Source organism: Protopterus annectens, chromosome 11.part0, assembly GCF_019279795.1.
Source record: "Protopterus annectens isolate FY-2018-M chromosome 11.part0, PAN1.0, whole genome shotgun sequence".
In the NCBI taxonomy this organism is placed as follows: Eukaryota; Metazoa; Chordata; order Ceratodontiformes; family Protopteridae; genus Protopterus; species Protopterus annectens.
Genome location: NC_056745.1, coordinates 1368826462 through 1368838821, shown reverse-complemented (window position 1 = coordinate 1368838821; position 12360 = coordinate 1368826462). Strand labels below are relative to the sequence as shown.

Here is a 12360-nt window from a genome sequence, read left to right as displayed (position 1 = left end):
TATGACCTCTGTCAGTTAGTATTTGGTAGAACTGTAAGGAGATAACTTCATCTTTTAAAAACTGAAGCCACACCCACTGGGAGTTAAAGGTACACATTTCAAAGAGCTCTACTGGAGGGAATGAGTTAGCCTTGGTCACATTTTCAAAGAAATCCACCAGATTTAACAGGCAGGATCTGCCCTTCATGAAGCCGAATTGGGTAGGATCCAGGGTTTGGGTGTCATCTATGTCTTTATTTATGAGGTCCATAATGATATGTTCCATGGCCTTACAGATGAGGCTGGTCAGGCTTATGGGTCTGTAATTCCCTGGATCTGTTGCGAGGCCACCTTTGTGCATGGGAATAACTATTGCTGTTCTCCATTCTGCAAATGTTGCTGTGGTTAGGTTATGATTAAAAAGGGTACTTATTGGTGATGCTAGTTCATATTTTAGCCTGTTTAGAAGACAGCCTGGGATGTCATCTAGCCCCACAGAGGCTGTGTCTTTTGCCTTGGAGAAGGCTTTGAGGACCTTTTCTTCAGATATGTAAGGAGGGGGGGGGGGGGTTTGGGGAAAGGTTTGTTATAAGTTAGGAGGGGATAAGGGAGGGAAATGTTCACCAAACCTATCTGCTAGCAAGTTTATCTCTGTGGGATCAGTGTGTGTGATACCATTGGCCACTAGTTCTGCAGATGCTTGGGTCTTACCCTTTATGTCATGTACGTAGCTTTAAAAGGCCTTATGGTTATCCTTGGCTGTACTTGCAAGTTTCTCTCAAAGGAGCCCTTGGAGGATTTGACAAGTTGTCTTATTTGCCTGTTGAGGCTGAGGAGGGTGCTCTTCCATTGTTGGGGCCTTGCCTTTGTTTTTCTGGACTGCAACTCTTTGCATTTATTGGAAAGTTTGTTGATGTTGCATGTCCACCATGGCAGCTTGTTTTAACTTGGGGCTGTGGCTTTCATTCTTTCTGGTATGACTAAGTTTATATACTTATGCAAGTGGCTGTACAGGGCGTTAGTGTAAGCTTTGGAGTAGTTACTACTTTCAGCGTGGGGTGGGGCTTGGAATGCATTTATACCTTCACCTAGGAGGGTACAGTTTGCCTTGGTGAAGTTTTTTAGTCTGATTTCACCCTTTGTGAGTTCTGGTGTTAGTGCCAGCTTGAAGGTGACTGACTTGTGGTCAGTTTTAACTAATGAGGTTCCGACAGTTCTGACAGTGCATCTGTTTGACATGTTGGTGAGGACCAGATCCATAATGTTTGTTCCCCTTGTCGGGGTATGCACAATTTGTCCCAGGGCATTTGAATTAAAGTTAAGGAAGTTATGCACTAGCAAATTAGGGCTAGCGTAGGTTTCCCAGTTGGTGAGATAATTGAAATCTCCCATAACCAGTGTTCGGAAAAATTTGGATGGCCTCCAGTTTGTTCAAGTACGCTTCATGGGCGTTGTGACCCATGCTGGGGGAGCTATAACTGGCTATGACATGAATGGGGTCTTACCCCCTGTAACCTGGAGTAACTCCAGAGTTGTTCAGCCTCACTAGATGGGAGGTGAATTTATCTCCAATATAGATCGAAACACTACCTCCTTTAGTTTTTGCATGTTCATTTTGCAGTCTAAAGATGTAGAAGGCACTGTAGCCTTGCAATGCTGGGGTACTCCCTCAGGTCTTGAACCGGGTTTCTGTGACTGCACAGACATGACTACTCAGACATCTACATCTTCTAGTGATAGAAGTGTTTCCAGTGAGTACATTTTTTTGGCTTAAGCTCCTAGCATTTAGCACCATGACCCTTATTTTGCTCTGACTGGTTAATTTCACATTGGTAATGATGTTTTTAAGACCTTGTATAAAAATGCCACTATAGGGAAGGCAAGAGCCTTTGCCAGCAGCCTAGAGATGCCAGGTGCAAACTGTCTCTAGTAAAGCAGCGAGGTTTGTCGACCATGGCCTCCCAGGCTGACAGGAACTAGACCCCTTTGAATGACACCATAAACTGAGCCAATTATTGAAATCAATCATATTTTGTTTATACTGTAGCATTCTAGGTGAGGGTAGTATACAGCTCAAGGCTAGGAACATACTTGCCTGGGACACATACTCGGAGAGCTCAACCATGTCTCTCTTCATATAATCTAGTGAGGTATGTCTCAGGTCATTCACACCAAGATGAACTACAACAGATTCCTATTGGTACTTCTTGCTGAGTGACCTGAGTTGCATGCGTGATCTGGCGAATACTGGCACCGGACAGGCAGCTGACCATGGCTTTCTTCTTATCCAACTATCCGTTTGTCTCACTATTGAGTCTCCAATGACAAGAAAATTTGTTTCCTGAGTGTTACGTCTTACTGGCTTGGTGGGAGAGACACTGGTGTTGCTGTGTGTCATGGTTGCTGTGGAGACTGTGTTAGTTGTAGCACTCTTTTGTTTGGAGGTTTCTGGTGTTTTGCTAAGTTTTTTGAGAGAACCTCTGCGTATTGAGTAGTGGTACTATGAGCATATGTAATGGTGGGTGAGTTGACAAGCTTCTCTGTGTTAGTGTTCTGTGTGAGAGAAAGCATGGATTCTAGATTCTTGGTGTAAATACATCTCTTGCACTGGGTTCTAGAGTGTGTTATTAGTATGGTGTTATCTGTGTACATGAGCCAATTGCTACATTGCCTCAAAGGACCCAAGCCAACAAGGTTGGCAAGAGAAAGAAGGGTAGTCCAACTGTCCATAATGCTAATTTGAAGACTGTTGTCACTAGGGGGTGGCTATTCAAAATCTATCAAGAAGGAGCTCAGTGGATGTATATTTCTGCCTGGGATGTAGAAAAAATTTGTTGAACTTAACTGTCCAGCTTTGGCGCATAACTCCCATTCTATAGACTGGGAGAAATAAACACAAGATACTAGTAGATGTCTCGTAATACATATCCACAATCAATCCAAAATGTTAATAGACAATACTTCCTTTTAAAAAATATGCCTAGTGCTAGAAAAATTAAATGCATTTTAAGAAATTAAAATAAATTACAAATGTGCATTAGTATAATTTAGACTCGATAAATATTTTCTTAATTTCAACAAAGCATAATAGGGTCTTCACCTCATAAACACTGTTCTTTGCAATTTTACAAATACAGAATCAAATAAAATCACCATGTGTGATCTGAATATTTCATATTTTAACCATCTCCCTGTCATGCCATATTTTCACCATCTTCTAGAGGAAATACTCAGAAAAAGCTCTGAAGGGTCAGCTTGAGCTGGCTAATTGTTTGGATATGTGATAGGTGCCTTGATGCTTTGGAAGTTGGCTGGCTGTTATAACTTTATCAGGATATAACCCATATAGCTTAAGGCTACTGCAACATTGATCAATATGAAAATCGTCACGTGACTACACTGGGTTCAGCTGCAGAAAGGTTACACATATCAGAGGACTACTGGAGATTGTTTTACCACCCTAGAACTAGGATACAAGAGGTCCAATATCAAAAGATCTATGACTGCATACTGGCTCTGAAATTAGTAACATCCCACAGTTCAATGCAACACACATACATGGACAGATATGGAACAAGAACCATGTATAACACAGATGACACAGAGGAATCCAAGCCTGGACCCTGACCTTAATTTATCCAATTCAACCAAGGCTATGATGGCAAGAAGAACTAAAAATTGAAAGCTATAAGCTTCATGGCAATAAAGGCCATCATTTTCCGCTGAGCAAGGATAAGAGAGAACTGCCTGCAATATATGGTGAACCACTCCCAGCCAGGATTAAAACCATAAGAGCACCCAGTGTTGGGACCTTTCTAGTCCTTGGTTGGGACTACCAGGAACCAGTGGGGTCCACTATGAATAATTCTGTCTTATTTAATATACATGTAGTGAACCCTTTGAATGGTAAGATAATGACAATGTTTTATGTCACTCTCTTCTTCAAGACAACAAAAACAAAACAAGTGCTAGTCATTGCCTGTAATATGGTAGCCACATGGTCACTTACAGTGCTGTTGTTTAGATGTGAGGAGAAAAGATGAATGACAGTAGAAGTAAATCTGACCTGTACAAGCAGCAATAGAAGCAGCGCAAAAGAACTACTGGGTTTAGGGAGGACGCACTCTAAAGCGGTCTGCATGACATGTCAAGGTTAGCATTGGTAATGGCGCACAGACATTCCCTTGACTGCAGGTCTTCTAAGATGTTTATTAAGTGGTGGCCATGGAAAAGAAAACCACTAAAGCAAGGACTCAAAGACAGGTATATTACATCTTACAATACCAAATATACTTTGATGAAGTCACAGTTTTAATTAACACATTTTTTTGAAATGTCTATGCCCAATAATGAGGTGAATGATGTCTACACCTAACAAAAACACTTACTCAGCAATAATGAACTCATTGGTTGTAGCTTGTACTTCTTACCTGCACATTACATCAGATTCCAACATTACGCAGTGATTAAATAACAATTAACCTACATAAAACTATTAACATTGTTTAATTATGTATTTACTATTAGCTGTCATACAAAACTAGATCACAAGTATTAAAACCACAATGCAGAGCTAAATGAATAGGTCAGTGGTCTTTTTCAGCCTCTATAATCTATATTTAATTTTCGCCTGCCACACAGAAATTTGAATTAACAGCTTTTTTTTTTTTACAAGAAGCATTGCCATTAGCTTAGTACACACCTATGAACCTATGACACAGGCAATCATACATTTACATAAATTAAAACAAACCAAAATAACACAGTCTTAGTTGCAAGCATTTTACATCACAGACTGTACTGATATAATTTTAGTTACAAACATTATACATCACTTATAATCTACCCAATCACTGTCAGTCAAATGTTGCACAGCTCATTCAAATCCCACCTTCTTTTAAACTTCATTCCTCCTCTGTATGCATTGCTCCCACAGTTCATATTTTTTTTGTGTGTACAAGTTTGCTCCTACCCTGTTCTAAAGATCCCAGTTCCAGTTGTTTTATCTCTGTTAGTATATTCACTACTTCTAGTACAGTTGGTTTAGACTTCAATTTCCATTTTTTAGAATTAGCATTTTTTGGCAGCCACCATAATTAGACTCAGTAAGGCCTTGCTACATCTAGGCAATTCCGATTCTATATCATAGCTCAGAAAATAATTTCCCTAGATACACCAATTTGCTCACCCAGTATCTTTAACACAGTAGTCTGCAAGGAATCTTTAAAGTCTGCTAACTCATTACACTCCCAGAAAATGACACACTTGCTGGCATCTCCAATTGTGTTTGGAGTCCAAGCAGTTTTTTTTTCCTCTTTTTTTTTTTTTTTAAAGAATGATGAGGTCAGATTCATGATCTGCCCTCTATACAAAAAAGTCAAATGAAGTCACACAAATGCGGCTTTATCAAATTTGCAGTAAAGCATAACATGTAGCCAAAAAGAAATAAAAAATGGGGGTTTACATGAGATTAAAAGCAAGAACTACTGTTTTAGTTGCATGTCATTTACATACCACACATCACACTGTGCATATATTATAATTAATTGATGAAAAATAAAGGAGAAATATTGTTAAAAACAATTACCTAGCAAAATCAAGGTCTGCCTCTCGAGACATGGTGATGTTGGTTAAATTCTGCTGTAGGACAAAGATGTTTCGGCACATCTTCTTGATGCCAGCATCATTTATGCGCTTAAAGTACTGGGCTCCATTAATGAGAATGCAAGAAATCAAATGACCCAGACCTGGGTGATGCAAGAAAAACACAAAAACATTTGGTTAACATTTTAAGGCAATATTTTAATAATTTATTTCCACGCATGCAACTACATATCTACCTGTTTGTGTGTATGTGAAGCCCCTTTGAGTCAATAAAATCTTATGGTGACCCTATGGATAGTTGTATGATTATACATATACCCATACCTGCTGCCACTCCCCCCCATGCACTCCTATACAACAGTATAACAAATTATCATTTTAAGGCTGTATCACACTAATTTCTCTCTCTCACACACACACACTCTTGCACATATATGGCAGAAACAGAAAAGCAGATAACAGAATACTGAAACTTGGTTTATACTGAAAATAAAGCTAGATTTTTCATTAACACAACAGTTTTAAATTATCTGAGTCAGAAGACTATACAAAACAAAGTCTGTCAACAGGCTGGAAGATTCACTATGGCTATTCATGTCAATGTCACAAACTGATGTATCTAACCCAGTGAAAGCAAAAAAAATGAGGATGTTTAACTGACACCTCAGTCCTTATTCCCAGTGTGGAGGATTAAAATAGAACATTTGGGTGAATGAAAAAGGGAAACAGAGGTGACAAGGAATTAAGGCAGAAAATCAGGTAAATATATTTGGCAGCCAATAAACAAACAGTGGTCTCCAATGAAGAAAAGGAAGAAAGGAAATTGAAGAAGGATAACTGATGACAGAAATCCTCTTCTCTGAGAATCGCTGCTTACCTTAAGTTTATATGCAACTTGTTTGCCTAAAGGTAGAGTGACAGTGCATGCGGCCAGTGATTGTGGGTAATTGAGGTAGACAGTAGCTTAGCTGTCACAAGGAATGAGTCTGAGCACTTGGAAACTAGTTTTCTGCTCTGAAAGAGGTGAGCAAAGGCTGAGAAACTGATCTACTACACCATGGAACAGGTTGGAAGAATGACAACCTTCTAGCAGACAGCAGACATGTGTATGAAATCAAAACAGCAGGAGAGCAGCAGAAGAGGCCTTGCTCTTTGCCATCCATGCTAAAATATTGGGCTTTCATGCAGAGTGCACTCTCTCTAATTCTTGTACCTACACATTCTTGAATTATGTTGGGCATTTTGCCTCTAAATCTCTTAACTACTGTGCCATTTCTGTAAACTCACAGGAAAAAAAATCCATTTACTTATAAAAGGCTTTTACAGTCTTAGGTTCATAGGATGATACTAGGCTATTGGTCGGAGGCCCTTATAAGCCTAGCCAAGAATTTCACCCATGGTCCCACAAAATGAGCACCTGTTTCCCCTGTTCAGCAGGGACACAAGTGGGATGCCAGGGATGTATTTTCGGTATCCCGTCCAGGTTCCAACAGCTAAAATGAGGTTGGCACATTTAAAAGCTACAGCATGGCTTTCACAGCATAATTTGTTGCCTTGCAGACAGTTCAGCAACCTGTGTATATCAGCACTGAATCTTTAGATATTCAATTTATTTATTTAACATTTGTTTACTGGGAAAATCCAACTTGGAACAAAGCCAATTTTCAGCAGAGGCCCAGGGAGAAATGCTCCAGACACATGTCTTTGTAACGTGGGAGGAAACCGGAGTACCCGGAGAAAACCCACACGAACGCAGGGAGGACATGCAGACTCCGCATAGAAGGCACTCCAGATGAAAATTGAACTGGAAAACCTCTTGCTGTGAGGTGCAACGCTACTGCTGCACCACTGTGCCATCCATTATACTCCTTCCATATACAAATTAACATTACTGACTCTTTTTTTGGTGGGGAAGGTGGGAAAAACTGACTTTCATGTTAACAAATTACTGTTTTGGTTTCTATTAGACTTCACTTGAATGTGTTGCCAACAGCTGCCTTGGACTAAAACTAAATGCCAAGAAATGCATAACAGTATCCTTTGGGAAGTCATTCATCCCTGGTAACTATCATACTGACAACACACCCCTTAGAGTTGACCCAGTAGCCAGGGACTTAGGGACACACACAGACAGTAATCTAGCCTTTGACCATCACATGTCATCAGTGGTGAGGAAATCATTCTATGTTGTGCAACTTATAAACAAATGTATGGCATCCAAGTCCAAGGAAGTCATTGCTCCACTGTTTTTGGCATTCATCAGACCTATCATTGAGTACACCTCCTTTGGTATGTACCTAACCAGGCATATCCAACAAGTGGAACGTCCACAGAGGTTCCTCACTATAAGAATACAGGGCATAAGTAAAATGTCCTACGCAGACCACCTCAATGCCCTATCCCTGTATTCTGTCTCCTACAGGCTTTTGAGGGGAGATCTATGCCTGGTATACAGGGTACTGTCAGACCCACTCTGATGGACCTTACTCTGATGGACCTTCTGCACATCCACAAAACAAACAGCACCAGAGTTACCCATTCTAAAGGCATAAACCTCGGCTGTGATATAAATAGGACCTGCTGGAGAGAAAGGCATGCCTCACAGAGACTACTCCCCATCTATGGAACAGGCTCCCCATCAATGTGAAGCAGAGTTCCATCCTAACCCAATTCAAGTGCAACTTGGACAATTGGATGGGAAACTGGAAATTCATCCCTGGATTACACCTATGTCTCTAATGGACACAGGTAACCTGTAAATGGTTCTTCTCCCAGGCCCATGCTTACACTTATCTAGGGTATCAGAACTTGTCAGAGATGTGGGATGCTAAGCTTAAAAAGGTCCTTGTGGTTGTTAGCCTAGTAAACAACTATGAACCTTAAACTATCACTTCAATGAAAAATTTCTCTGAAAACTATATCCACGTCATGCAAAAAGTTTTCCTCTGACATAAAACTGTCAGTTGTTTTTCTTTTTTCATGTTTCTGACTATTTGTTTGGCTTAAGCTCTGCTTAAGCTGAAGATATACTTCTAGCAACATCCAAGGAACTTTTACAGTTCTATTTCTCCGCAGTTGCAAAAATTAAGTATGCTTCATTTTTGCATGCTATAAGCCTGTGCGAAAAAACTGTAATCCTAGACTTCACTGGTGACTTCACCTTATAAGTAAACTACTGACACAGACTGCTAAGTTGCACTTACTGAGAAGAAGCAAGCTAGTAATCCTTGTAATTTATTTTAACCATCCTTAGGGTCCATTAATGGCAAACAAACTCCCACCAACACTCATTTGGAAAACCCATGTTTTTGTTTACTTGCTTACACAGTGCAATTTCCTGTTCAAGATAACTGGGTATTAGGCATATGCAGAAGGGGGGGGTCTTCTTTTACTAATTTATTGTGTATCGTGTAGTGACTCACATGCACTGATTTAAGGTGCAACCTTTATTACTCTTATAAAATGTGACAAACATCTTACATTTAATGGTAAATTAAACAAATAGCAGTCCGTACACTAAACCATGCCTAACAACAATAATTTCAATGGCAAGTTGATAATACAATTTTTGCTGTTAATCTACTCAGGTCTGAGATGTTAATACTTGTGTATTTACTCCTAACTACCGCCTTTATCCTCACTTTCTTTGAATAACAAGATTATTGTTAATGCCAGCAGCCTCCCTCAACATATTTACAGTGTGCCAGTTAACAGTGCTGGTTGATCTTCAATAAACAAACCAAGTTAATTTAGCCAACACATGATCTAGTGTGTACTAAAGCACTAAATAAGTCAGCAGTGTGCTGGTATCCTATTATGTTGTTGTTATACGAAAAGGATAAACACAAGTACGTAGCAAAGTGTTAAGTACAGGATCTACACAACTGGGCTGTGATACTCGCTCAGCTTTGCATATTTGCTGCTAATACAATTAAAAGTGAATTATTTACACCCAATTATTCACTGAAAGAAAATTTACTCAATGACCTTTGCTGAAACCACATACAGCTCAATTATTCTTTCTTAGATCTTGATCTTTAATAACACACCATCCTGCTACTGTTCACTGGTGTTCTTATGTTGCCCACCATATACAGAGGAGATAATCTGCTATATGAGACAAATACTTCCCTCTCTGTTTGTGGGGAAAAAATTAATGATTTCAACACAAAAGGCAATGTTGGCGGGTAAAGCCTTAATATGAATGTTGCCATTAGATTTGTGCTCTTTGCATTTACCCTTGAAATTTAACATTACACATCATGCACTGAATGCACAAGACATCTTTCTCTCAGCTAGTCAAGTGTACTGTGGTGATCCCATCAGCTTTGAGACATGAACTAATAACCAGTTTCCCCAACCTAGCCCAACTTCAACTAGGCTCCCAGAGTAATTGCTTGCTTGTCAGTGCCTATGCTGCACTTGCCAACTATTCTGGCTGCAAGCTTGTCAACAACCCCCCCACACACACACACACACACACCGGCCTCAGAGCTCAAAAACTAAATGATTCAAACAAGTTGACATCATGGAAAGTGTTTCCTATCTACAGTATAGCACATCAGGACCTACACCTCTACCCAACACACAATGAAACCCATGATCTTTTCATGCCTGCTTGAACTTATTGTTATAAACACATAGAAATCAAACAAGCTACACAAACCTAATTTAGCATAACATAATGCACAGTAATGACAGTACAGAGAAACCAAGCTGCCATTAAATAAAGGCCTTTCTTGGTGGTGTATTCTATTAGGTGAGTGCCTCATAGCAAGCTAGCAAAAAAGCTAACTGCATTTTGATTTAAAAATCCTACAAGAGTGCCAGAGGGTTTGCAACGTAATACAACAGAACCACTATCTATGAATATAACATCTGCTGCCATGACATCATTTTATTTTATTTAACTTTCATTACCATTAAACAACTCAGTTCTATTATATCAATATCAGTTCTTGAACATGTTAGGCTTTTTTATGCAACTCCTCTAATAAAAACAATGCTACCTTACACAAAGCTGACCAAGGGCATTGAGCTGACAGAGACTCTTTGATAGTAACAGCAAGGAGCCAGTCATTCACGTATGGAAGCACACAAATCCCTCAGATTCTCAGATGGGCTGCGATTACTTCCATACACTTGTTGAACATTTTGGGAGTGGAGTGGGAATGAACGGCAGAGCTCTGAATTGAAAATGATTGGCTTCTAGTCAGAAGTGAATGGATTTTCTGGATGGCCTCTCTATTTAGTTGAAGTAGTAGGTATCCTGAAGATCTGTTGAGCACACCAAGTTGTTTACCAGTAGACATGGCAGACTTGCTTACACCTTTACCATTCTGAAGGAGGCCTCCTTTATGTGGCGGTTTAGGTACTGAGATGTAACATGAGCTTAAAGCCACTTTCTTTAGAATCAATGAGAATCCTGCCCCTTTCTGAACTTGTGGGACCTCTTAGATTTTCTTCTAACAGAGAGAGATTTTCTCTTTAGGCCACATTCAGTTGGTGGAGTGGAATGTCTGGGTGCAGAGACTGGGATGGTGGGGAAAGGAAAAGGGAATGGTAGAGCTTCTGGATATTATCCTTCTCACCCATGGGACCTGGGTAATAGTCATCCACACAGGAGTGTGGAGGGATACACGTGAATCCTGGATGTCTCCTAGGTACGCAGCTGGACAATCCTTCAACACAATGGTACTGCATGCCTGAAAAACGACCCATATATCCCTGATTTTATGGATGCCCATGGCCTCTAGGTTGGTATTTATTAAAGATGCCAGCTTTGCTGTGACTGCCATTATCTGAAGTACAGTCAAAGGGTTAACAGGGTAGGATTTTGACCTCTTCTGATTCTAAATGCAGGCTCTCTGAGGGGGTGCCAAATTTGACACCTATGACAAACAGCATATTATATTCCTGCCCACACTTCAGTATTTTTTCATTGATGGACCAAACAAGGACATGCCTTTGTAAGGGACATTTCTGAAGGACACCTTGAAGTTATCTGCAAAGTCACAGAGTTTAAGCCTTATCATAATGCTTGTGCCCACAGCAGCAGCCATTCCACTGGATGCATCATTCATGACCCCCCTAGAAAAGTTGATGATACTTAGAATCATGCTTATTGTGCTCTCCAGCTGTTTCCTGGATTCTGGTGTGGGCAGCTTTTTCAAAGAGGCTAAAAGTATGTTTCACTAGATCTCTTAGGAAGCAGTCCATGTAACTGACATAATTTAAATTTCTCAGGGTAAGGGTACCCAAGGTGTATGTGTGCTTCCCTATTCTGTACATTACCCTGGACTCTCTGCTTGGCAGATGGACAGCAGCTACATCACTGGACAATTTTCTTCTAGTGACTACTGCTATAATTAAAGGATGTATTCATAGGTCCCTTGGACTAGTACGGCATTTCCTACAGCGGCCAAAGAATTTTATCGAGCTATCTGGAGATGTCTTCAGGAGAACCAGATTCCCATCACGCCCTCCTGGTTGCTGTCTAAAAATGATCAGAAGGACGCACTACCCAAGAGAAAGAGCATGCAGAGCGATAGGCCTACAATAACACCTCTTCATCCTGAGATGGAAGGTCTGTGGGCCAGGATCTCCTGTGTCACATCAATTCCAGGACCTCACCAAATGTGGCATCTTCTATAGGGGGATTGTGTGAACCCTTTCAAGCATCCAAATCAATGTTCATAATGAGAGACTCAATAGGAGAGTCGATGTGTCTCCTCATGCATGCCCTTTTTCTGGCAATGTTAGGAGGGGGAATCTGAC

The 12360-nt window shown here is 40.3% G+C and overlaps 1 protein-coding gene across 1 annotated transcript in view; it reads right to left on the bottom strand.

The window, feature by feature from the left end:
• Positions 1 to 12360, bottom strand: part of EXOC4 (exocyst complex component 4) — a gene marked incomplete in the record, with an annotated part of 4032161 nt that overhangs the window by 184402 nt on the left and 3835399 nt on the right. The window contains 1 exon segment of the mRNA XM_044087318.1: positions 5567 to 5726. Coding sequence (XP_043943253.1) covers positions 5567 to 5726 — 160 coding nt within the window.